A 24,206-nucleotide genomic window follows, 5' to 3' on the forward strand; every position below is an offset into this window, starting at 1 on the left:
CATTTCCAGAGAAATCTTTATTTCTGCTGTTGTGCAGGACCTGCTGGCACGGACGGAATGGATGGAACAAAACATCATGTTGTGCAAGAGGACTGAAAATGCTGCCTTTGAGAAGAAACGCAGCCCTGGAAATAGTAAGGGAGGGTGAGTGTTTGGGTTGTTTTCCCATGGAAAAGGTTTACAACCTTTTCCTCCGCCTCCAGCACAGATGGGATCTTCATCTCTCCTCAAAGGGAGCAGCATATCCGATCTGTTCCCATTCACAGCTAGAGTTGGTTATCTCCCTCCCTCTCCTCTGGTTATTCCTACTCGACACCCAGGACACGAGTCTTGGAAACATTTTAGTTCTCTGTGCCCACATCATGTGGAATTGAGCTAGAAGGCACAACCACCTTTACTGTGTGCAGAGAGCCGGCTTGGTTGGGATTTCACAGCCAGTGGAAGAGAGACATGGGCTGGGCACATTCGTGGGGCCACGTGGGACACTTGGCATCACCTGCAGCTTTCGGATCTGGACCCAACACTTTGCCAAAAGCCCCGCTGAGCCACAGAGAGCTGCTGCTGACAGCACTGGATTAACAATAAACTGCTAACACTCCCCTCCTGCACGTGTGCCGAGAAAAAAGCCCAGCTGGGTGCAAAAGTTTGGCAGTGAGGAGGTGGGGCCCCAAGGAGCCTTCCTTCAGAGGATGAGAGCTCTCTCGGGGGAGCCACCCTGCACATTGGGTGCCTGGAGGGAAACTCTGGGGCAGCCTGAGCCGGAGGAGCAGATCACACTGCCTGCACTGATGCTGCTCCGGGAGACAGCTGGGTGGAAAAAGGTGCCTGGAAGGACGGGACACTGCAGCTGAACCAGAACCACTCCGCAGGCAGGATGTGCACAGCTCCAGGGGTGCTCCCAACACCCACCTCTCATGCACTCCTATGCACTGGGACATGCAGCCCTTCCAGATGGATTCCCTGCTGCCTCTGGTTCTTTTCCAGCCTTCCAGTGCTTGTGTCTGACCTCGGTTTGGCACAGCCAAGCCAGTCCACCCCCAGAGCACAGGGGAAAGCTTCTCCCTGTGCTAGCTCTAGAAAGACACTGGCATCCCTCACTTTTTTAGGCTCCAGCTGAACAAACACAGGTGCTGCTTTTCACACCCACCAGCTGCCCTGCTCTGGGCCATGAGCTCTCTCACTGGCTCTAGGGCTTCATTTGCACAAGCTGCCTTTTTATTCCCTCATCCCTAAGCCTCAGGCTGCGGCTGCTGCTCCGGGACTGGCATCACTTGCACCTGAAGGCACTGGGGCTGCCTGAAAGCCCAGGAGTTCCCCCTAATTTTTCCACCCTACTTGCCTGCTCAGAGGGGATCCAGAAGCACAGAGGCGATGCCTGCACCCCCAAAATCCTGCAGCAAAAGGCAGCAGCAGGCAGATACCATGGCCAGACAGGAGACTGATGTCCTAAGGCTTGTCAAGGCCCTGGGAAAAGAGGCAGGAGCTTGGAGCAGGGTTGCTTGTGTCGCCCCTGGGTACACCACCTCATTGTGCTGCCTTCCCTCCTGACACTATCCTGCCTGCCCAGAAAAGCTTCCTGCAGCCTGGTTATCTCTGTCTCAGTCTCACCCAGGCCAGAAGAAGCTCTAAACACAGCCCTGTGCTCCTCAGAGTCCACGTGTAGCCAGGGATGGGGCCAGCTGGATTTAGAGATCACAGCCCGTGCAAAACCCTGAATTCCCTCCTTCTGTCCTGCCCAATGCCCCCATGACAGCAAAGAGGACTGGTCACTGGTGGTATATTTATATATCAATACAAATAAAAACAAAACAACTCCCAAAAAAGTAACGACAACAAAAAGGTTTCTCTGAGAGCAAAATAGGAACATTTACAAATACTTCTGGCTCCGGCTTGGATCAAGTTAATGTTAAATACAAAAAAAACCCAAAAAAACAAAAACCTAAAAAAAAAAAAAAAAAACCCACAAAAAAAATCCCAAAAGAAAAGAAAATAAAACCTCCCAAACTCTGTGCCCTCCTCCCCCAAGATTATAAAAAAATAAGAATATACACATTCAAAGAGCTTATTACAGTATAAAGTTGGGGAGGCCCAGGCAGTGGCGGGGGCTGGGGCCGGGGCAGAGGCTCGTTGCCTCTCCAGGGTTTGGGGTTTACTCTTGCTCAGCGCTTTCCCAGCCCATGACTCAACGCAGGGCTGGGCCTGCGGGTTCCCAGTGGCAGCTTGGGAAAGCCGGGCAACCTGGAGAGCCGGTCGGTCCCCACGGCCCCGTCACCTCGTACCTAGTGACTCCCTCAGCGGCACCCAAGGGGCAGGGGATGCCTGCGAGCTCAGCACCCCCTGGACAACCCAATCCTCCAGATCCTCCCAGGAGCACAGCTGCTATCTCTCCACGGGGAAGATGAGACAAAGAAACAGGGGGGACACCATCAAGTATCCTTGTGCCTCCTGCGGGATGGGCACAGGAGTGGGTACTGGGTCCCAGCGCTGCCCATGAGGGGAAATAAGGGGAAGGGGGAAGACAAGACAGAGCCAGGACCAAACTCACCCCTCCAGATATCACAGCAGTGAGGTGGCAGGACAGCGGGGACCCTTGGGAGCTGCTAAAGGGGAGGTTGTATATATGTATCTATATAATAGCCAGGGGGTCACAGCGGGGGTATATTATATACACACATACATACAGACACACAGATGGAGCGTCAGGTGAGACCGAAGCACGTGCCTCTTCCTCAGCCCCAGGACTGGGAATACATTTCCTAGGACTTTGCAAAGCCCCTCTCTAGGTACATCTTAGGTGGTCCCAACAACAACAAAAAAAACTAAAACAAAACCAAAACAAAAGAACCCAACAACTTGAAGAGAAGACAAACCACCTCCCCAACCATCCAAACCCAACCGAAACACGACGGTGAGGAGTGAGAGCCCCTTCCCGTGCCGGCAAGCGGCAGCCACCGTTTGGGTTGAATAAGGCACAGTTCCATAGCAGTGCTGACAGCTGAGGTGCTCCGGCACCGCCGCCCCCACGGCTCTGCTGAGTCCCGGCGGGCACCGAGGCGACACGGGCAGCCCCCGAGGACGGGCAGCGGCGTCTGCAGGGAGGCGGAGGGTCTCAGTGCCCCGGCGAGCTCTTCTCCTGGGCGGCCCGGCTGTGGTTGGTGAGCAGCAGGCCCTCGCGCTGGGCGTGCTCGAGGATGGCGGTGTAGCAGAAGTAATACTGCTCGGGGGTCTGGATGCTGAAGGCGCGCTGGCTCCGCATGCGCAGCACTGTCTGGTAGATGTTCAGGGTGCCCACGTCCTGCAGCTGTGACAGGCAGATGTCCAGCGCGCAGAAGGTACCTAGGGACGGCGATGGGGATGGCATCAGACACCAAATGGCACCATCACTGCCCCTTGTGAGAACTGGAGTGGTGGTGCTCAGTCCCCCCACCGATCTCCTACAGGCATCTGGGCACTTCTCCCAGGTCTGATGGTTGTGGGAAGTCCTGAGGACACGTCTCAGGTCAACCAGCTCGCAAACACACCGTGAGTCCCCAGGATGGAAATGCCCCAGGGAAGCTGGACTTGTCACCCCGTCATCCCCAAACCTCCCCCACACCCATTACCTGTCCTGCCAATGCCAGCACTGCAGTGCACCACGACTGGGGGTCCCCCGGGGTGACCCTTGAAGCGAGGTCCCAGGGCGCTGACAGCCACTCTCTGCTGCTGCTTCACGGCCCCCAAAAAGTCAATGAGAGTGGCGGCGGAAGAGGGGACGCCATAATCTGGCCAGCTCAGGTACTGGAAGTGGGATACCAGCCGCCGCTCCCTGGTCTGGGGAAAGCGGGGGTTTAGACTCTCCTTCCTACTCTGACCCTTGGTGCCCCCATGCCATTCCCCCAGCAGGCAGCTGTGGCCACGCACCTCTGAGCTGTGGATCTCCAGGATGGTTTTCTTGTAATGGTTGAGGTTCTCTACACCCAGGTTGGTGATGGTCAGGGCCCCAAAGCACACCTGGAAATCCTTTTCCAGGGGCCAGTACTGGCCGCACTTCCTCCTGCCTCCCTCCTCCAGCCTGGGAGCACGACAACGACAAGCTGGTAATGTCCTCCTTGCCCTGCCTCAGACATCTCCCCTGCCACCCTGCCTTGGTCCTTTGGGGATCTCGCAGGGACCAAACAGTCTGTCCTTGACCCAATGTCCCACCTCTACGGGGCTCTGGCTGGCACCACTGCTGCTGGATCACTGCACTGAGCCCAGCGCTGCTTATTCCACACAAAAAAATGCTCCTTTTGCACAGAAAAAGAGGACTGTGTCCCTCCATGAGCACTCACCGGGTTGTCATCACGATCACCAGGACGTTCTGCTCCCACACCATGCGCCAGAAGTCACCGTAGGTGTTTTCCAGAGGCCCTGCAGGGACAACCCACACATCAGCGCAAAACCTCACGGATCTGGGCAAGCCCCTGCCCAGCTGCATCCAGCAACACCCCCATCACCCCCACAGGGAACCACAGCCCCTTCCTGTAGGGGCTGACCCAGCTGTGGACCCACGAACACAGCCTGGAGCTGTCACTGACTGCCACCCCCAGCACCGAGTCTCTATGGCTCAGCGCCGATCCCGCCTCTCTGCTCAGCCTTGGGCAGATGGGGCCAATCCAGAACTGGGATAGGGGCAGGGAGAGGGAGAGGGCTGCTATCATGGATGAAGATGGATCCCCTTGCTATCTCCCAGGAAAAACTTCAGTCCACTAGCTGGAAACTGAGAGGGGAATAAATACACCCAGGGAGGAGTAAATACACCCTGAGAGAAGGGGGACCTGCTGGGCAGTGCCCAGCTCCTGGGATGTCCCCCACGGCCAGTGGCTGACACTGGGCAGAGAGCTGGAACCCGTGGATGCATCAGGAGCAGAACAACCCCTTGTTGGCTCAGCCATACCCTGAGTGCCAATGTAAGCATTCCTCTGCTTGTAGCCATCCATGAAGCTCGCGTTGATGTAGTCAGTCAGCTGCAGGGAGAAAAGCATAGGTGAGATAAGGCCTCCAGAACCCTGGGACAGCTGTGCCAGCTTCCCACAGCCCTCCTGGGCTGGCTCACCTCCGGGCGGCTGTATGGCTTTGCCAGCTTGACACGGGTTTGGTCCAGGCACGGCACGTCCCCGTACCGGTTCTTGTCCTGGTTGTAGGGTGCCCTGGGAGGCGGGGGAGAGGGAAGCAGGGATGTATTCCAGGGAAGGCAAAGGCAGCATCCCTCCCTCTGTGCAAGCCTCTGGGGCCCGTAGCCTGAGCTCTGCTGCCATCACCTGGCCAAAGCCTCGGGAAGCAGAGTCCCAGCCAGGTCCTGGTCCCTGCTGTCCTCTGCGGCTCCCCCTCATTCCCAGAGGCTGCGGGACCCACAAAAGGGGCTCACGCCATCCCTAGGCTGGCCTTCTCTGTTGCTAACCCAAAGCACCACACCATGAAGAGGCCGATGGACCCCCATCCAGCAGCAGAAGTGTGGGGTGAGGGGGAACCCAGGTTTTTGGGGTGAGAAGGGCACCTGGCTCCCTCCCACCAACTCACAAAGAGCAGGCGAAGGTGCCGGCCGGGCTCCTGCGCCGAATGTCTTCGTACTCCTCATAGATGCCACGTTTCTGCTTGTGGCTGACATGATCCAGCAGCTCCTGGAGGGTGATGGACTTGGGCCCGGGGACGTGGACGGAGCCGTTATCTTTGGGGGCTGCCAGCGGCACCAGGATGAGCTCGTCCAGGGGGTCGGGGTGCCCGTTCTGCTGGGGCAGGAACCGGCAATTCCAGCTCAGAGGGTCCAGTTTGAGGGACCCTCCGAGGTACTCAGGGAGGCATTCCCGGGGCAGGTGATCCTTCAGCTCTGACATCTTCACCATCTGCACCTGTGAGAGGAAGGGGAAAGGCAGGGGTGACTCCAAGAAGGTTGGAGAGGATTCGCCGGGGATGGGGACAGGGATGCCAAAGGTCTGGTGCTCGGCAGCTTCCAGCAGATGTTGGCTGCATGGCGCTAACTGCTTCCACCACCCGGTCACGAAGGGAAAGCAGCCTCAGCCCTGCCCGCTGAGGGTCCTGCGCCAGGACAGTCCCATGCCAGGAGGGTCCCCACTCACCCGCTCCCGCAGCTTCTCCTTCAGCAGCAGGCTGATGATGGAGTAGGGCACGCGGAACCACATGGGTGCTCCCACGATGAAAACCTTCTTGAGCCGAGCTGGGAAGGCACCCTGTGGGTGTGAGGAGGGGGTCAGATCCACTCTGCTGTAGCAGGGGACATATCCCAGCAGAGGTGACAACCAGCACAGGGACCCCATGATGGCAATGCCACACCTGAAGTGTGCCTCGCACGCTCACAGCTGTGCTTGTTCTTATGAGTTGATAAGGAACCAAATTGCTTCCTTGGAATTAGGTAAGCAGAGGGTTTGGCTCTGCAGGGAGAGGTGAAGACTGGGAACCAGGATTATGCAAAGAACACACCCCGGCAAGTATTTACTCTTATTGCTTTTTTTTTTCCAGAGAAGGGAGGAGGCACCAAATGCCAGCACGATTAAAAAATAATTTGCATCTGTTTTCCCAAAAGCGCTGCCAGCAGCTGTGAGAGGAATCCAGCCTGGGGACAGCTGATCCCTCCCACCCAGCCACACCACAGCCACAGCCGGGTCCAGCCTGGCAAGCTCCCAGTGCCTTCCCGAGGACCTGCGGGGCTGCAGCTGGTGCTCCTCGGCCGAGACGTGGTCAGCGTGGTCTGGGGTGCAAATTGATGCCAAAACCACAGGACTTTGGGTTCTTGGTGAGCGAGTGGCCCACACACTGTCCCCAGACACCAGTCAACCCCCAGGCACCACCTTGAGCAGATTGAGGATCTTCTTGCTGAGGTCCAGCTCGAAGTTGGTGTACTGTGACCCTGCCATGTCGTAGATGAATACCAGCCCATTCCTTTGTGTCTCAAAGCTGAGAGGAGGAAAAGAAAGACATCAACCCCACAACATGCAACCACCTGACTCTTGCATCAGCAGCTCTGGCCCACACTGACCCCCAAAAATCCCTTCCCACACTTCCAGAAAGACCCACAGACCCAAACCTTGCTTCTGCACTTCCCCAGCTGCTCCACCATCTCTTCCTCCAACCCTCATTTAAGCCTGACTCGTGCCTTAAGCCTGCCTCAGAAGCATCACCCGTGATGGGTAAGTGAATCTCAAGGAGCAGTGAAGCTGTGGGCACTGACAGAGCTAACGAAGCCACTGGCAGGGTAAAAACAGAAAGAGCCCAGCAGGATAAATGGCAGGAGAATGTCCTGGGTTTGTATTTTTGGCAGGGCTCACGTTACGTCTGGCTGATGGTGGGGCTGCCTCCTCCCCAGCCAGAGCCTGCAGGAATTTAGGACTTTGCTAAAATGAACCCAGGGAGTGGACAGGGCAAGTCTGCAAAGAGCCTGGTTCAGGGCTTGGGGGATTTTGTCCCCCTCCTGAACAACTCCATGAGGAGGACTGGCTGGAGTTCAAACCAGGCAATTTCAAGCCATGGGGAGCAGTGATCTCCGTGGGAGGGAACGTGTTCCCCAGGGACCTTCCAGTGTGAGACAGGGTACCCCTGCAGAGGCAGGCTCACCTCTCCACAGCTCGGTCCAGCAGGTAGAAGAGTGCCTGGAGCACCACGTGCTGCACGCTCTTGCTGGGGTGGTGCAGCTTGGCTGTGAACAGGGCGATGGAGGCTCCCGAGGGGTCCCGCACGCTCTGCCGAGGAAACGGGGTCAGGCTCCCGCAGCACCCCCGGGGAGCAGAGCTGGGATAAGCCACCCAGCTGGGATAACTCCCTGGGGAGTTAACCCCACCTACCAGAATGGTGAACTTCCCGCTGAGCAGCTCCGAGCGCAGCGGCTCCTCGTGCGGCTTCAGCTTCACAATCCCTTCCTTCAGCCGCGTCTCCTGCGGGCAGGGAGGGCGGTGACAGGGGGCACAGGCACAACCCACCTCTGCCCCACAGAGTACCCAGCTGTCCGAGGGAACCTCTGCTCCATGGGATCATTTTCTAGCACACCCCCCGGTAACAGAAGGAACAGCTTTGCAACACCAGGTTGGAAAAGGCATGCATGGATCTATGTCCTTAATATATAGGGAAATGCTCTGTGGGCAGCACACACCAGCCAGGAGGGCACCCCATGAGCTGCTCCCAGAGGAGGGGAAGGGATTGGGATCGGCGAGATCTCCATGGCAACCTGCCTTGGCTGAAAAAGGATTTTCCAGCTGGATAAAACTTGTAAGGGAGAGAGAAAAGGAAAAAGGAGCAGGGGGAGGGTGGTCCTAGGGAGCAGGGATCTCCTGCAGAGCAGGAAGCCCTCAGGTGGGAGTTCCAGCCCCTCTCACTTACCCGGTAGGAGTGGAAGAGCTCGATGGCCCGCAGGACGTCGAACTTGCGGGCCATGAGGAACTTGACAGCCACATTCCAGGAGAGCGGGGACACATTGTACTGGCCTGTCCACTTGTTGATCTCCTCCAGGAACTGCTTGGTGGCCTGTGGGAGAGATCAGGGGCGAGTGATGAGACAGGGTGAGAGGAAGAGGAGGAGAAGGAGGGGTGCCTAAGGAGCATCCCTGGTCATTGTTGGAGGTACAATCCTCAACAGACCCAGCAGCTTCTCGGGGTGAAGCAGGGAACTCCACAACAAAAGGGGTAAGGGCAGTGGTGGAAAGGGAGCAAGGGGTGGGAAAAATGGCCTGGAGGCTGGGGGACACTTATGGAAAGGAGACGGGGAGCAAAAGGAGGATTTTGCAGGCAACAAACTCCCATTCAGACACCGCTCCCCCAGCACAGCCCGATCAGCTGGCAGTGGCCTCCTGGGGCTGCAGCTCCACCACGGAGCAGCGAACTTGGCTGTGGGAACACAGGCAGTGAACATGGAGGGCTGACCCTTCGACCTGCTAGAGGACACGGACCAGCTCGCCCAGTAACACCAGTTTCACACATACATGGAACACCAGGAGGGTCCCAGGACGCAGCTTTGCCTTCTGCTGTGGATTGATTCCCTGTCCCACACAGGAGCCCCAGGGGAGACGGGGCAGCGCAGCCCGGTCTTCCACTGCAAGCCTGCTCAAGGGATGCAGGCAGCATGGAAGGAGACACCAAAACGCCTTGCTCCCAGCCAGGCATATGCCAAAATAAAACAGCTTCCAAGCTCCCCAGAGCGGAGGATGGTGATGGAGAGTGGAGGAGGGAGGGGAGTGCTGAAGGCTGGCTCCGGGAGGCAGGCAGGCGGGGGTGTAGGATGTCAGGCAGCGGCACAAAGTTACCGGGAACTATTCAGAGTTACTGGGAGCTATTGAGCCAGAAAAGCTTGTCGGTGTTAATGACTTCCGACAGGAGGAAGTGAAGGGCCGGGGTTTATCGGCGGCGTGAGGCTCGGCAGGGACAGCGAGCCCCTCTCATGGGATGAGCCAAAGGAGCCCAGCTCATCGCAGGGGTCTGTCTCCCAGCACTCTGCAGCCAGGAGCTCCCTAACTTGGTCCCAGCGTCACACAAAGCAGCCAGGCAAGCACCACAGGAAAATAAATGGGGCAATACAGGAACCATCTTCAGCCTTAACACAGCACACATCCACACATCCAGGAATATATTCTGTCTGTAAACATATCCTACCCAATATATCCTGGGCACACCTCCACCTTGCCAGGGCATCCCCCAAGGCACCAGTTACTCAAAATCCAGGACTGCAGATGCAAACCCAAAATAACAGTGAAGATGATCCTTCCCCAGCATGTGCAGGACGGTCAAGGTATGTGAGTGAGAGCCAGGTACAACTCCCACTTCCCTCGGACAAAGACCAGAGCTGACTCCGCAGCCTGAGATGGCAATGATTCCCCAAGATGATGGGAAGAGGGGCCCAAAGGGCACGATGGCAATGAGAAGAGGATGCAACCTGTGGTTCAGGTCTGCTTCCTCAACATCTAACCCGTCACACTTCACACAATCCCATTTCCAGCAGCTGTCACGAGGGATGAAGGGCTTTTTGCAAGGGGAAGACGCACAAGAACAAGCGCTATCTTTGCAGGGCAGTTCAGCCATGAATTCCAGCTTTCCCTGAGAACAAAACCAAATTCCAAACTTACCAATGCCACCATTCAACAGCAGGGAGCCAGGCATTACAGAGCTGAGCATCAATGCCAGCCACAGCTCTGCCCCCTTCGTGCGCTCCACTGGGTTTCATCATCATTCCTAGCCCAATCCCAAATGATTTATACATGTCAATCCCAGCGGAGCAGGGATCGCTCCACATGCCGGAAACAAAGCCTGTGACCCAGAGCTGCAGCAAGAAGTCCTGTTTTGGCAGCACTGGGAGTGAAACTGTCCGTGGCCGGGCGTTTGGAACAATGCTGGTCTTTGGAGTGCTGGCGTCATCCACGTCCCCGCTGCGCTGGAGCAGGGTGGTGACAAAGCCACTGCTGCCGGAATCCAGGGGTTCTTCCAGCCCTCTCCTCCAGGCAGCAAACCTACCCTCCTTCTTCAGCGTGGGGAAGTGGGGGATAAATCTGTGAAAACTGCAGCTGGGCTGAAAACCTTCAAGGAAAATTGGTTTGGCACCTTGGGGACAGGCTGGGGAGGGAGCTGCAGAGAGACAGTAGAAGAGATGTCCCAAGGCTGGCCCAAGGGTGAATTTCCCCCTGGCTTGCTGTTGGTAACAGGGGAAGTGGAGGAAATCTTGATAGTCCTGAGAAAGATGAAGGGATGGCAGGAAGGGCATGTTCCAGCCCAAAGCACCACTTACCCACAAAGAAAAGGAAACTTCTGTTATTTTGGCTTCCAAGCCACCGAGGGCAGCACGAAAGGCAGCCTTCCCCACACCAAGCTGATGACCCAAACCTGGAGCCATTATTGCAAACATCTCTTCACCTTCTCCATCCAATACTCCCAAACAAACCAAACATCTCAGATCCCTCTCCTGGGACACTGCTCCCAGACTTTCCTGCCACTGCAGGATCTCCAAAACCCCTATTTCTGGAAGCTTTGCCCCCTCAGTGACAAAAGAGAAACGCAGATCTCAGGCACCTCTGGGGACAGAGGGCAAGGACACTCCCCATTCCTTGGGATTTTATCACCCTGGAGGGAGCAGTGCTGCTCCCAGGAGGAAAAAGCCTGGTAGCTCTGCATTTGCTCAGCACCAGCGCAGGCTGCAGGAGGGGCTCTTCCACGGAGGTTTTCGGCATCTCCGTCCCGGCCCTCCTAAACCTCTCTGTAGAAACGAAGGCTTTTTAAAGGAACCAACTGGAAAACCGACCATTTTGGAAGGAAAACAGGACCTTTTCTGCCTTCGCTCTGCAGTCCCCAGCGCCACCAACGTGGCCAATGTGACAGCCCGAGGGGCAGAGGGATGCCGGCAGCTCGCCCAGTCCCGCTCCCAGGCTCCACATCCCCATCCCGAGGGAAGCCCAGCGGCCGCGGGTGGGCAAGCCTGGGGAAGAGGACAAAGGAGGGGACAGGCAGGGGCTGCTCCGGCCACCCGAGGCGCCCCGGCCGGCTCCAGGGCCCCGTTCCCCGAGCCCAGCGACATCCTCCCGCGGTGACGCAAGGCCGGCGGAGGAAGCCGGGACGTCACGGGAGGCCCGGGGCGTGGGAAGCGCGTGCACCCGCATCCATCCCCACGCATCCATCCCCACGCATCCATCCCCACGCCACTGCCCACGGCAGGGAGGCCTGCCAGCGGGGCCACGCCGCTCGGGGGACGTGGGACCCACGCCCCAGCACCCACGGCACGGGCCTTGCGAGGGCTCCTGGGGAACGGGGGAGGTTGGGGGTTTGCGTGGATGGGGGCTGTAGGGTGGGTGCTGCGTGGGTTGGGAGGCTGCGGGTTTGGCGGCTGCATGGATGGGGGGGCTGCGTGGGGGTGGGGGGGTTTCCCATCGGGAGAATCGCCTCGCTGGGAAAAAAAACAGCCTGGCAACCCGCGCCAGCCAAATAACGATGGGAAAGGAGCGGTGTGGGGAAAGAACCCCCGGGGTCCTGGCCAGCACGACCCGGGGAAGAGGAGCCCGGCGGGACCTACCTGCTCCTCCTCGGCGCTGAGCTCCGCGGCCATGCTGCGCACCGGGCCGAGCCGGGCCGGGCCGGGCCGAGCCGAGCCGGGCTGGTCTAGGCGGAGGACGCCCCGGCGGAGCCCATCCCCGGCGCTGCGGGCACCGGCCCCTCCCGGCGGCGAGGGCGGCTCCGCCCCGGGGGCCTCGCCGAAAGTGCCGAGAAAATTAAAATAAAATGGAAAAAAAAAATTATAAAAAATAAATATCTATGTACGCGTGTGCGTGTGTTTGTGTGAGCCCCCCGGGAAGTTTGGCTCGGCCCGGGAGCGCCGCTCGGCTGGGCCGGGCCGAGCCGAGCTCCCGCCCCGCTCCGCTCTGCCCCGGCGGGGGCGGCGGCAGGAAGCGCCCGCAGCCCCCGGTCCCTCCTCCCCGTCCCCTCCCCGCGGCTCGCCCGACCCCGCAGGGCGGGCGGGGGACAGGAAGCCCTCCCCGGCGGGGGGGCGAGCGGGGGACAGCAGCCGGGATGGGGCCGGAGGGGCCCGGTCCCCCCCCGGCTCCGCGGCGGCTCCCCCAGCCCCGGTTCCGGCCGCGGCAGGCGGGAGCGCCGCCGCTAAAATGGTGGCAGCATCCTCCTCCCTTTGCTGGTGCTGGATAAAATTCCCGGCAGCCGCATCCTCCCTTGCTGTTACTGGATAAAATTCCCGGCACAGCATTCTCCCTTGCCGGGATTCCAGCCGCGCAGCCTTCCCCCCACGAGCAGGAGTCCGGGGTTTCCAGGCGTCTCTTTCCACTCCCTCCTCTACGATCCCTAAATTGCATTTCCCAGCCGAGCGCAGGTGTCAGCGCCTGGATGGAGAGTCCCGAAGCTCCTCCGGGAAGGAGCGGGGATCCCGGGAAGCACAGCAGCGGTCGCTCCAAAAAGCCAGGCCCTGGGACAAGGGGACATTTTGTTCAGCCGAGGAGCACTGTGCTGGCAGCGTGCCTACAGCCGGAGCCTGTGCACCTAACTGGGAGAAAATGGAAGTAGGGCAGAGGGAAGGGGCTGAGAGCCCCGGCTGGATGAGCGCTCCAGGCTGGCTCTGTCCCCCAGCGCCCCAGGCCACGTCTCCAGGTCGAGCAGCCTGCTCAGCCCTCCTGCCCCAGGCCAAATTTCAGCCCCCGGTGGGGTGACCCCTCCAGTGGAGCTGCTGCCTGTTCCAGCTGGGAGTGAGATCGCACCCAGCAAACAGAATAATCACGGCACCAAACTGTGCTGGCCCCTGCGACTTCCGTTTGACACCCTCCCTCCAAAAACAGCCTTTCGTTCCCAACAGGAATTGTAACGCAAATATTTATTTCTCCAGCCCAGCTCATGCTTTTAAAAGGGAAACTATGAGGCATCATCTGGAGCCGTCGGGAAGCTGCAGTCGCTTCCCTCTTGCTCTCCTCCATCAGCGCACACAGCCCCTCTACGGCTGTATTTCCTCTCCTTCCCTCGCTGGAGACCTTGGAAGGCTGCTGGAGGGCAGTAACGTGAGCTGCAGCTTTCTCTGCCCTAAGGGATGCACAAATCTTCCATCCAGATGCCCACCTCCGGGTTTAATTGCCTGACGGAAGGAAAACTGTGCTGACAGAAGGCTGGATGCGGTATCCCGCTCAGCGCTCTCCCTGCAGACATCTGCCAACCATGGAGAACCTGGGAGAACCAGGGAGAAGGTGGGAACCTTCAAGGGACTGGGAGGTTAAGGCAGTCAGGTGCTCATCCTCTTTCCCTGGGCCAGCTGCTTCACATGTTAAAAAAATAAAACTGAAACCAGAAACTTAAGCAGCTGTTTGAAAGCGACAGCTCCGAACACTGCGGGGCCAGGGTGCCACTTCCCTGCCGGGGAAGGGGAGCGGAGGGCAGCCCCCTCCCACAGCCAGGCCAGCTCCTGCTGCCCGCTGCTATCATCAATAGCGGCTGCACGGCCAGATGGTCGCACACAAGCCCGCACGCTTGGCACAGAAACCAGGCTTTTTCTGGGAATAAAAGCCTGGGGGGCTTTTTTCTGGGGGGTGCAAGGGCAGGATACAAGCGCGCCCGCTATCTGCAGGTGGCCATCCGCACTCTCGGTATCTCCTCCAGGGGAATTTCCATAGAGAACTGGGAGGAGAGTCCCCAGCGCTGCCTTGAGCTTGGTATTTCATTTCCCTCCTTTTCATCCCTCTCTGGAAATCAACCTGGGGACAGTGAGAACCATCATTTCATCCCCCCAAAACCAGGGAGGGGGAGCAGCCGGTGCTTAAAAGGTGGGATTGGGCTGGGATGAGAAAGACAGGACAAGAGACTGAAGCACCTCGATGTGCAGAGAATTAAACCCACACAAACGTTTCCTCTGCTCCAGTCAGCACTGGAACCAATTTTTCAATCCCTATTTGGGAGGCACAGCACGCATCCACCCTTAGGTAGCAGGAAGACGCTCAAGAATTTGTCTTTCTGAGAAACCTTTTATTTGGCACGATCAATGGTAGCGTTTTTCAGAGAGAACCCACTCCTTCCTCCCCCCACTGAGAAAAGCCTCGAGGAGAGAGAGGCTTCTGCCGAGCTCGCGCCGCACAAAGCCCTGCTCCGAGGCAGGTCCTGCTGCAACGCAGGGAAATTTAGATTTTCCCAAGAATGTGTGGGTGTGGAAAGTCCAGCCTTTGCATTTACAGCAGCTCACTGCAAACTTTTTGTTAGTAACAACTTTCATTGGAAAGGCCTCAGAAAACAGCTGGATCAATGTTTGAGAAGCCCCGATTTCCAGGGCTGGGAAGGTGGGGCTGCTGCAAGGGTCACAAGCAGCAGCTGCACCTCAGAGGTCCAAGCACTGTTCCTATGCTGGAGTTTTGCCAAGACTCTAACAGAAGCAGGGTCAGGAGCTGAACTGTATCCCTGCGCTATGGGGACAGATCATTTCCCTGCACAGGACTGCTTTAGCGAAGAACCAGACAATCCTGTTAAGGCCTCACAGAAATCCTGGCAAAGTGTATGTAATAACAACAAATACAAAAAATCCAGCAGCACCTGGGGCAAGATATTCCACTATCATGCCCTTTAAACAAAGCCATCCTATCATCATTACTCTGCCCCCTCTCAGGAGCACGAGGCACAGTGAGAAGCAGGGGGCCTTTTCCCTGCTCTCTGCCCAGCTGGCCTCTCCCAGCAGCTTAACTCTCCATCTGGCTCACTGCTCCATCCCGGCTCTCCGGAGACTTTTCTGGCTGAGGAGTGGACAAGTGTTCCAGCTCGTAGTGTCCGTTCCTCGCGGCCGCCTCGCCGCCGGGGTGGCCCTTTTCTGCCTCCAGCTTTTTACTCCTCTTGCTCTCGATGATCTGCTGGAGCTGCCGCCCGGCGTAGTCCGGCTTGGCCGTGAGCACGGTGGCGGGCACGGCGAGCCCCAGGATCTCGGGGACCATGTAGGGCCGGAGCCAGCCCACCAGCGGGGTGCTGCCGGGGGTGTAGTGGGTTTGCTTGTGGTAGAAGAGCAGCCCGTCGACCTGCAGGGAGGAGAGAGAATGAATGAAAGGGCAGAGCTGAGGCTCCTGCAGGTGAATGACCAGGCACCAGACAACGGCTCTGCTCTCTGTTTGCAGGCCAAAACCACCAGCTGGATCATTTTTCCTCAAGCAGTGCAATAAACAGCGGAAGGGAAAGGAGAAACCTGCAGAGCTGCTGCCCTGAAAGATCAGCGACTCCCAGATGGCTTTAAATTGTCAAAGGCAAATGAATCCAGCTTGGTGTCGGCACAGAGCAATGTCCTCTGGATGCTTTCATCCCATTCTGCAGAAAAGCCAGAGAGTTTCTGAATAAGGCAGCCCACTTTACTGGATTAGGGTTATTTTAAATAATACATTTGCAAAGTAATTAGCCCGAGTGTGTGACGCCAAGGAGCCCCGACTCCTCACAGCTCTTTCAGCTGGCTTATGCCAAAAAAATTCTTAATGTTTCCCAGGAGAGAACTTCTCCTAGCAATCAGTGACAGTTAAGGGCACTCAGGACTTCAAAGGTTTAGGCCCTAACTCTTGTGCTACTATTTCCACACTCTGCAGTGCTGCAGCTGGCTGACGTTTTCCCCACTTCCCCACCATGCTCAGGGATTCTCATCGCCCCTCTTCCCACACTTCCCAGGGGTGTGCTCTGCAAGGTTGGATCCTGCTGTCAGGCTGACTAATGCTGGAGGTGGTGCTCCTCTTAGCTTGCTTCACAAGCTCTTAAAAGGCCATTTGGCTACGAGGAAGAGTGGCTGAGTGGGCAGAAGAGAGAACAAGAGCCCACCTCGGGATGAAATGGTCCCGGGCCCCTCCCTGATCCTACAGCCTCCAGAACAGAAACACTGGCTGAGCACAAAGCAGCACATATCCACTTCTGTTCCACAGATGCTAACCTCTGGCAGAGAGGGTAAAGCTTCTAGCACTATTCTGTCCATAATTTTCAGTCACTGTTAACATCTTGCAAAATAATCCCAGAAAAGGGGGGATTTTTGTGCTAGGAAAACACAAAACCAGAACAGTAAACATCATGATGAGCTTGTGCAACCCCTCTGGATATATAAAGTGAAAAGCTTTTCCCCCACCCTGCCTCCTGGGAAGAATCAGATTTTGCAGCACTCCAGTACATCCAGCCCATTCCTGTGGGCGCATGGCACTTGATGAGCAACGGGGATTCTCCAGCACCCACAGGAATGCTTTGGTAAAGATCAGAGCCTGGAAGGCCTTCCAGATCACTCCAAACACCTTCCCCAAGCTGGAGAATTCAAAGGAGTTCAGCCTGGTGGCGTGAGGTCGTGTTCCCCATTCCCCAATTAAGTGCCTCCTATATTCCTTCCCGTTTACTGAGTTTGTTGGCCGGGTCCCTACCCTGAGTCACCACAGTGACAGTGGCCACATCAGAACGAGGACTGACGCTGTCCCTGAGGAACCTGAGGAGAGACTGGCCTGGCAGGATTTAACATTCCACGGCCATGCTTTCCAGATTTTAGGTGCTTAACAGTCCTCCCATTCCTAAACATCAGGGTTTCTCAGAGGCTTTGGCTCCCCTGCCTTCGTGGAAAGCATGGTTTTACTCAGATCTGTGAGAGGGACAGCAGCTCTTAAGACCCACTTCAAAAACCACTTGAAATTCAGAGCCAGTCAACTGATCCAAAGTCTACCAAATTCCAGGGAATAAGAGTCCACTGAATAGAGTGGATCAGGCCCTAGCTCTGAGGTTAGAGATTAACTCTGAAGAAGACCCAGATCTGAAAGCACTGACCTCCTCTGTGGCCACTACACATACGAGATCAAAAGATGCTGGGTCCAGACCTAAGACCACCTCTGTTACCCTCCCCCCACAGTCAGGATGTATTTTGCCTCCTGCAAAGTTTATTCTGTTCTGTGCCGTTGGTAGAAGGTGTTTTTGGGGATTTTTGGGCTCCCTCTTGTGGCACACCACAGAGACCCACAGCTCCCTTCTCCCGTGAAAAAGCACCAAGGTTCCCCTGGTATTGGGGCGGTTTTGAGCAAACATACACCACGTTTTGCTTCCTGGGGTCACACCCTGATACAGCAGAGGGCCTGGGGTAGGGGGCAAATCACAGCTGGATTACACAGCTGGAGTCTGTTCAGCTCCATCTCCTGCTCCAGAGTTTCGCAAGGGCCTCCTTTGTAGCCCAGAAGTTTGCTGCTCTGACTGCAGCGGGCAAACCCTCCTCAGCCTTTCCTCACGGGAGCAGATGCCTCAGGAAGGAATGAAGACTTTGCTCAGGAAAGCCAGGAATGACTGTTTCTATGGAGGCACTTGGAGCATTTATTACTGAGCAAGCCAGCTGTAAGAAAGCTAGGAAGCCTCATCAATCCATGTTCAGAGCAGGGTCTGGCAAGACCAGCAAGGCATTGGGACTTTCCAACTTGCTCTGATGACTGTCCTGGCTTTCACAAGCAGAAAGCAAAGTCAGCCCTCACAGCCAAGTTAGTGCCCATAACTTAAACCTACACCTATTTTAATGGCTAACTTGGGATGGGAGAGCATGAGAAACACTGTCACATCAACGTGGCTTTTGGCTTCATGGGACAAGAAATCTCTGTGGAGGCTGCTCCTGACGTAGGGCTGAGATTGGGCACTCCTAGGAACAGCTGCAACCACTGGAGGAGCTTTGGCTCACAGATGTTGTCACTGTCACCGGGTTGGAATGCCACTGCCTCCTCCATCCCCTTCCCTTGCAGTGACAAGTCAGGCAGGGCAGGCAAAGGCAGCCAGAGCTGATTCACGAGGGCCTGCGACTCACTGCTCACAACCACACGGAGCTGAGCAGGGCGGCACACGGCTTTGCCTGTCCTGCCCTTCCCCGAAGGTCAGAACAGCACAACAGCTGTGCCAGGGGACGTTTAGAGTGGATATTAGGAAATATCTTCCCCCAGGGGATGGTCAGGCACTGGAATAGACTCCCCAGAGCAGCAGTCATTAGCCCCAAGCTTGCCAGAGCTCAGGGAGCCTTTGGACAACACTCTCAGGCCCAGGGTGGGATTCTTGGAGCTGTCCTGTGCAAGGCCAGAGTTGGAGCTGGATGCTACTAGCAGGTCCCTTTCCACTCAGTACTGTATGATTCTACTTTTAAAGCTGATGAAGCAAACGCAGGTGTCCTGCTCAGTGATTTCTGTCACAGCCAACTGCCCCCAGCTCCAGTACACCTCAGGCACTCATCATGAACACCCAAACCCCCTAGAAACTATTGGGATCTTACCACCACCCTTCTCCTTCCTCCTCACCAAACAGCCAACTGCCTTGCTGGAAGCACCAACACCAAGGAAATGCACACAAGCCTGCCCAGGACAGTGGTCAGTACCAGTTTTGGCCCTGAAAAGGTCAGTTGACAATCACACTGCTATGTGAACCTGAGTTGTGCTGCTTCTGGAGGCAGACTGAGTGTCCTCTCATCCCAAAAGGCTTTCAGACACAGCCAACTGCAGCAAGGGCAGCGCAAACCCAGGGAGTGCCATGGTTTAACTCTTGCTCGTTTGTGCGGTTGAATGAGGTGTGTGACAAGGCAACAGATCAAACATGGGCATGAAGACATCCACCCCACACAAAGGAAACAGCAACTTGGCAAGCTTTCTGCAGCCCCAGGAGAGCAAATTCCCAAAGAGAGGGGATGCATCTCTCTCCCAGCACTGGCAGAGCTGTTGTTAAGGCTGGGGTCCAGGCCCCACCTGAGTGTTCTCACCTCAAAGGGAAAGTCTGTAGCCAGCAGTTCACACAGGCTGTCCGAGGAGCAGGGGAAGTTCTGCAGGCCCACAAATTTGTACTGGAAAAGTAAAAGAGGGTTAGAAGAGGCAACTCCCTGGTCTACAGGAGAACAAGTCGCTGAATCCAGCACTGGTGTGTAGGCAGCTATAAAGGAAGGATTCCTCCGGTGCAGGATTCAGCATAAGAGGGAAAGGGTGACGAACAGCTCCCACATATACTCCTGATACCTTTTTTCCCAAGCACCTAAGACTGCAGGAAGAACTTTTCAGGAGACCTGACCCAGAGATGCTCTTCTAACCAAAATAGAAAATGATGACCTCCGGGCAGGATGCAAAGCAGACAGACGTCTGCTCCAGGCTGCTGCCTCAGCCAAGCCAATCTTTCCACCCAGGAAATGAAAGCTGAAACGACCCCCCTTCCATTAGGTAGTTATCTTCTGGATATTCCTGTTGGGAGTCAGGACAGGATGTTCTCTGAACACAGACACCCTCACTGCAGTCAGCCCCATTTATCACCGAGATGCTCAGCTCACAGGAGCTGCTCTGCTTGGCCATGTCTGAGCAGACAAATCTCTCATGTCTGTACCCAAAATTCACATTCCAAGCTGCTGTGGACTCTAGGTCTGACCCCCATGTGTAAGCCTTCAAAGGAAGACTTTTTATTCTGGCTCAGCAGGGACTCTGGGTGGCAAGCCAGCATTCATCCTGACAACTTCAACGCTCAGTTTAAACAGAGGGGAGGCTTAAAGCTTTACAAACCCACAAGACTGCCAGAATAAACCCCATTGTAGTCAGACTGCCAACCAACACTGCTCCTGAAGAAACCACACTGGCTTTCCATTCCATTACAAGGGAAAGCTAAAAACAGCATGGAAGTTAGCTGATATCCTGCAGTGTGATCTCCCTCAGCACTTTGGATGGGAGGAAAAAACCCCACTAAACTCATTTACAATATGCAGTGGTTCTATTTACATCCTGACCACGGCATCCCATTTCATCAGATCTACACTTTGAAGCCTGATCTGCGGGGGGAAAAGGAAAAAAAAAAAAAAGGAAAAAAAGCTTCCACTTGTGAAAGAAACTGCTGAAGCCTGCTGAACAGGAGAGCTTACTACCCCCAGCCTCCTCCTCAGTACAAAAGGACTTACCGGATTAATCCTGCTTTTCTCTCCCAGCCCTCCCTCCTCTTGGATTTTTGAGGAGAGCCAGAAGAATCTGAAGTCAGTCTGTGAAAGGAGGCAGAGTTAGTGACCATTCACCACACATCACCTGGCAGCATCTGCCAAGAACCTTTGTTCCTCTGCACTCACCTGGGAGATTTATAAACTCGACTTCACCTGCAGAAACAGCACCCCAAACCCTGCTGCTCCCCCCCAAAACATGTACACACTTATCCAGCAGCCCTAAAGCTGCAGAGATGCTGGTGCTTAGGAGAAATCTCTGCCTTTTGCAGCGTGAGCTTCACGCAGTGCTGGAGCAAAGCAGCTCAGGGAACACCAGGGAGGGCAGGGCTCAGTACCTGGCAGTCATAAACGGGGTGTCCTCTCCAGCACATCACGTCCAGGATGTAGTAGGTCTGCTTGGCCTCGTTGTAGATGCAGTCCAGGATGCTGTACACTGCACACACAAACACAGGGAGGTCCAGACCTGCTCCTAACACTGCCCAACCCAGCTGGCAAACACGAGGTTCCAGCTCTCCGACATTAATCCTGCCCTGATGTCAGACTGCAGCGTGCAGAGGGATCCCCTCCTGCTACCACAAACTGCAGCCACAAAAAGCCTTGAGCTTGAGGAGTCCCACGAGGCTGCAAAGGGACCAGTCAGAGGCACAACAAGCAAGGACATGTTTCAGGAAATGGCATTTGCCAGACAATCCCTCTCTTTTTGGGGCAAAAAAAAAAAATTAATTCTAAGATGTATTAAGGAAGATGGCACCATACAAAGGTGTGTTAGAGGACAGAGAGAATGTTGGGGTTTAAGAGTGTCAGTCTAACAGGAAGCTTATTAAAAGATGTGGCAGGACACGGGGCAATGGTTTTAAACTGGAAAAGGACAATTTTAGATTAGCTGTTAGGAAGAAATGCTTTAATCAGAAGGTGCTGAGGCCCTGGCACAGGTTGCCCAGAGCAGCTGTGACTGCCCCATCACTGGAAGTGTCCAAGGCCAGGTTGGACAGGGCTTGGAGCAGCCTGTTTTAGAGGAAGGTTCCCTGTCCTTGGAATGGCAGTGGAACAAGATGAGCTTTAAGGTCTCTTCCAAACCAAACCATCTGGGGGTTCTAGGTGCTTATGTAGCATAAAGGTACCTGATACTGCTCCCATCTAGTTACCTCCAGGGATACAGAAACTGGCCTGAAGCTGATCACCCCCAGCACAAAAAAGGGGCACAGCCGTGGGCCTTGGGGGAGCTGGAGGAACACCACTGGGCTTGTCAGCACACACAGACTCCCCCTCTCTCTCCCAAATACCTCCTCACACCTGTACCTTTGTCACTGGTTGAGTTGTGCCGGTTTCCCCCTGGCAGCAGGGATGGGAACCTGTTGACACAGAAGCCACTCTTGGTGTAAGCTGCTGTTGTGCCCTGTGAGGAAAAAAGGAGAGAAAAAACCCAGTCAAGCCAGTTTTATGTTGGCTGTGAACGTCCTTTAGCAGCTGGTGGAAGCCCACTTACCCTGGAGGCCACGACAAGAGCCCGCTTCCCGACGGGACACACCACCACAACCCACTCCTGCTCCAGATCTGAGGGGACATCCACCAGCCACTCCGACAGCATCAGCTGCAGAGAGCCCAGGGAGAAGAACCAGTCAGTAACAACTCTCCTGATGTCATGGACAACAAACAGCTCAAGGGTAAAGCAAGGAGGTTTTGACTGTGCTTTGACACTGGGTGTTTTAAGGGCAGCTGGCACTGCTTGTAACCCCGAAAGGGCTCCTTCCCTCCCCTCTGATGAAGTCCAGCCTGCCTAACACATTCTTCCCCAAGTCTTTCTCTTGCTTCCCAGCTGCTGACTGAGCTTCAGACCACAGCACAGGGCTCACAGCCCTTGACTGGACACCCCACACCTTGGTCCCTGCTCCAGCACTTTATTTTTAAAAACACAGCAGGGCTTAGAGATTCCAAAGTGTCAGGAGTAAAGAGCCTGGACAAACTGACCTCTTCAGAGGTTGCCTAAGTGGCTGTGTGTTATCTAGGACTGATACAGCACCCAGGCTGATAAAACCCAGCTGAGTTTGCCCTTCTTTCCTTTCCAAACACAGGGAAACAGAAATCTTCAGCTGAATACTGCCTAACAGGGTACTCATGCTGCTGGCTGAGCTGAAATCTCCTAAAGCGGGGAACACGGTGATGCAGAATTAATGGTTGGAATCAGCGACCTTCGAGGTCTTTTCCAACCTAAGTGATTCTAAAGCAGTTCCCATCTCCACGTATTTTCCATTTGAACTCGGCACACTTTCTCTGCGAGCACCAAGCCGGGCAGGACACACTCCTCTCAGCCCCCAGATGGCCATGACCGTGGCCTCAAACCACCCCACATCCCTGCCCCACAGCCACACCTCGCCACGGGGACACAGATGGCTCCTCACCTGGTTGGCGTAGCGCTTGGGCAGCTTTTTGCCAGCATCCACGTCCATCGCCTCTTCCTCCGCATCTTCCCCTTCTCTGCCCTCCTCCTCGCTCTCCACCCCTGCCCAGTCGTCCTCCGCCAGCCTCCTGGCATGGTTCACGTAGTCCAGCCGCCTCCTGGGGTCGGGGAAAGAGCCCGGCGGGGCGGCAGGTCACCCACGGCACTGCCAGCCCGGGCCGCGCCCACGGGCAGCGGCGCGCCGGCCCAGCGCGGCCCGCGCTCCCATCGCGGCGGCTCCCATCCCGCCCGCCGCCGCGCTCACTCTCTCTGGATGCGGAGGAGGCGCTGCCGGCGCTCGGCCTGCCCGGGGCCGCCGCGGGGCTTGTAGGCGGCCAGGCGGGGGTGCGGCGCGGCCGGGCTGCAGGGCCCCGCCAGCCCCACGCCCGCCGCCAGCGCCGCGCTCAGCTCCTCCATGGCAACCCCGCGGCCCAACGCGCTTCCGCCCGCGCCGCCCGCAGCGCCCCCGCGTGGCGCGGAGGCCCCGCGCCCGCCCCAGCCCGCTCGTCCCGTGCCTCAGTTTCCCCGCGCCCGGGCACCGGGACGGGGCGCTGCCGGGCACGGGCGAGGGGGACTTCTCGGCAGGGACGCGGGAGCGGCCGCAGCCCCCGCGGGCGGGGATTCGTGCCCCCGGGGCCGGCTGCCTGCAGAGGGCGGCGTGCGGCTGGCCGGGCCGGGCCGGGCCGGGCCGCTCCCCGCCGCGCACCGGGCGGCGGAGCGGGGAGAGCTGCCCTACGTCACGGGAGGCTGGCGGCCGGCTCCGCCACCCCTTCGGCAACGGGAGCGGCACCGGCAGCGGAGCGGCCCCGGCGCTGCCCCGTCATAGCCAGTGGCAGCAGGACCGGCCCCGGCACCGACACGGGCACCACCGCCGGCGCCGCCTCCGTCCTGCGTGAGACCTACGGATTTCGGGGGAAAACCGGACCCCACCAACCATCGGGAAAGTCGGCCCGGAAAGGAATTGCAAAATCCTGGGATCACCGGGAGGTTGGGCAGGGTTTGGGGTCGTTCCCGGCGCCCTCCCAGCCGCCCACCGACGGGAAATTTAGGGTGTTTTACCCACAGGAGCCCCGAGAAAAATCGCTTTGGATTTATTTCCTCGTTGGCAGCCAGGAGTTTTCCTCCCGGAGAGTGAAACCTCGGGATCAGCCTCCCGGAGAGACAAACCCTGCGGGGACATGGCAGAGCCCGGCTCTCGGGCCGGCCGGGATTCACATCCCGGAGGAGCCAGGGGAACGCCGCTCGCGTGACTGGGAATCTTGTTTTTATCCAGGGAATGTCGTTTTTAAACGGGGAATGTTCTTTTTAACCGGGGCGCCGGGATCGGGGGGGTCACTTGGACATAGGGACATTGGCGTCACCTCGTAAGGGATTTTTCTCC

The 24,206-nt window shown here is 56.9% G+C and overlaps 2 protein-coding genes across 2 annotated transcripts; both read right to left on the reverse strand.

Annotated features, from left to right (window-relative positions):
- Positions 1 to 1,760: 1,760 nt before the first annotated feature.
- Positions 1,761 to 12,998, reverse strand: PTPN9 (protein tyrosine phosphatase non-receptor type 9). The gene is made up of 13 exons (XM_068204397.1): positions 12,013 to 12,998; positions 8,347 to 8,490; positions 7,815 to 7,904; positions 7,588 to 7,712; positions 6,825 to 6,930; positions 6,096 to 6,206; positions 5,539 to 5,867; positions 5,075 to 5,168; positions 4,916 to 4,985; positions 4,311 to 4,389; positions 3,901 to 4,051; positions 3,603 to 3,810; positions 1,761 to 3,336 (listed from the first exon to the last, which is right to left on the reverse strand). The coding sequence occupies exons 1-13, from the start codon at positions 12,043 to 12,045 to the stop codon at positions 3,110 to 3,112; spliced, it is 1,767 nt and encodes a 588-aa protein (XP_068060498.1). The 5' UTR covers positions 12,046 to 12,998; the 3' UTR covers positions 1,761 to 3,109.
- Positions 12,999 to 14,429: 1,431 nt separating this feature from the next.
- Positions 14,430 to 23,248, reverse strand: SNUPN (snurportin 1). Its single transcript, XM_068204385.1, has 8 exons — positions 23,091 to 23,248; positions 22,788 to 22,944; positions 21,875 to 21,979; positions 21,688 to 21,784; positions 20,724 to 20,821; positions 20,353 to 20,430; positions 19,183 to 19,263; positions 14,430 to 15,481 (listed from the first exon to the last, which is right to left on the reverse strand). Exons 1-8 carry the CDS (start codon positions 23,240 to 23,242, stop codon positions 15,152 to 15,154), a joined length of 1,098 nt encoding a protein of 365 aa, XP_068060486.1. The 5' UTR covers positions 23,243 to 23,248; the 3' UTR covers positions 14,430 to 15,151.
- Between the last annotated feature and the right edge of the window lie 958 nt (positions 23,249 to 24,206).

This window comes from Anomalospiza imberbis, chromosome 13 (genome assembly GCF_031753505.1).
Source record: "Anomalospiza imberbis isolate Cuckoo-Finch-1a 21T00152 chromosome 13, ASM3175350v1, whole genome shotgun sequence".
Taxonomy (NCBI): Eukaryota; Metazoa; Chordata; class Aves; order Passeriformes; family Viduidae; genus Anomalospiza; species Anomalospiza imberbis.

Coding starts and splice junctions, on each gene's coding strand:
- PTPN9 (XM_068204397.1), bottom strand. CDS start 12,045: ATGGCCGCGGAGCTCAGCGCCGAGGAGGAGCAG. Junction 7,713..7,814: donor GCGGGAAGTTCACCATTCTG/GTAGGTGGGGTT, acceptor TTTCCTCGGCAG/AGCGTGCGGGACCCCTCGGG. Junction 4,052..4,310: donor GTGATCGTGATGACAACCCG/GTGAGTGCTCAT, acceptor TCGTGCTCCCAG/GCTGGAGGAGGGAGGCAGGA.
- SNUPN (XM_068204385.1), bottom strand. CDS start 23,242: ATGGAGGAGCTGAGCGCGGCGCTGGCGGCGGGCGTGGGGCTGGCGGGG. Junction 22,945..23,090: donor CTCCTCCGCATCCAGAGAGA/GTGAGCGCGGCG, acceptor CCCCGACCCCAG/GAGGCGGCTGGACTACGTGA. Junction 21,785..21,874: donor CTCTTGTCGTGGCCTCCAGG/GTAAGTGGGCTT, acceptor TTTTCCTCACAG/GGCACAACAGCAGCTTACAC.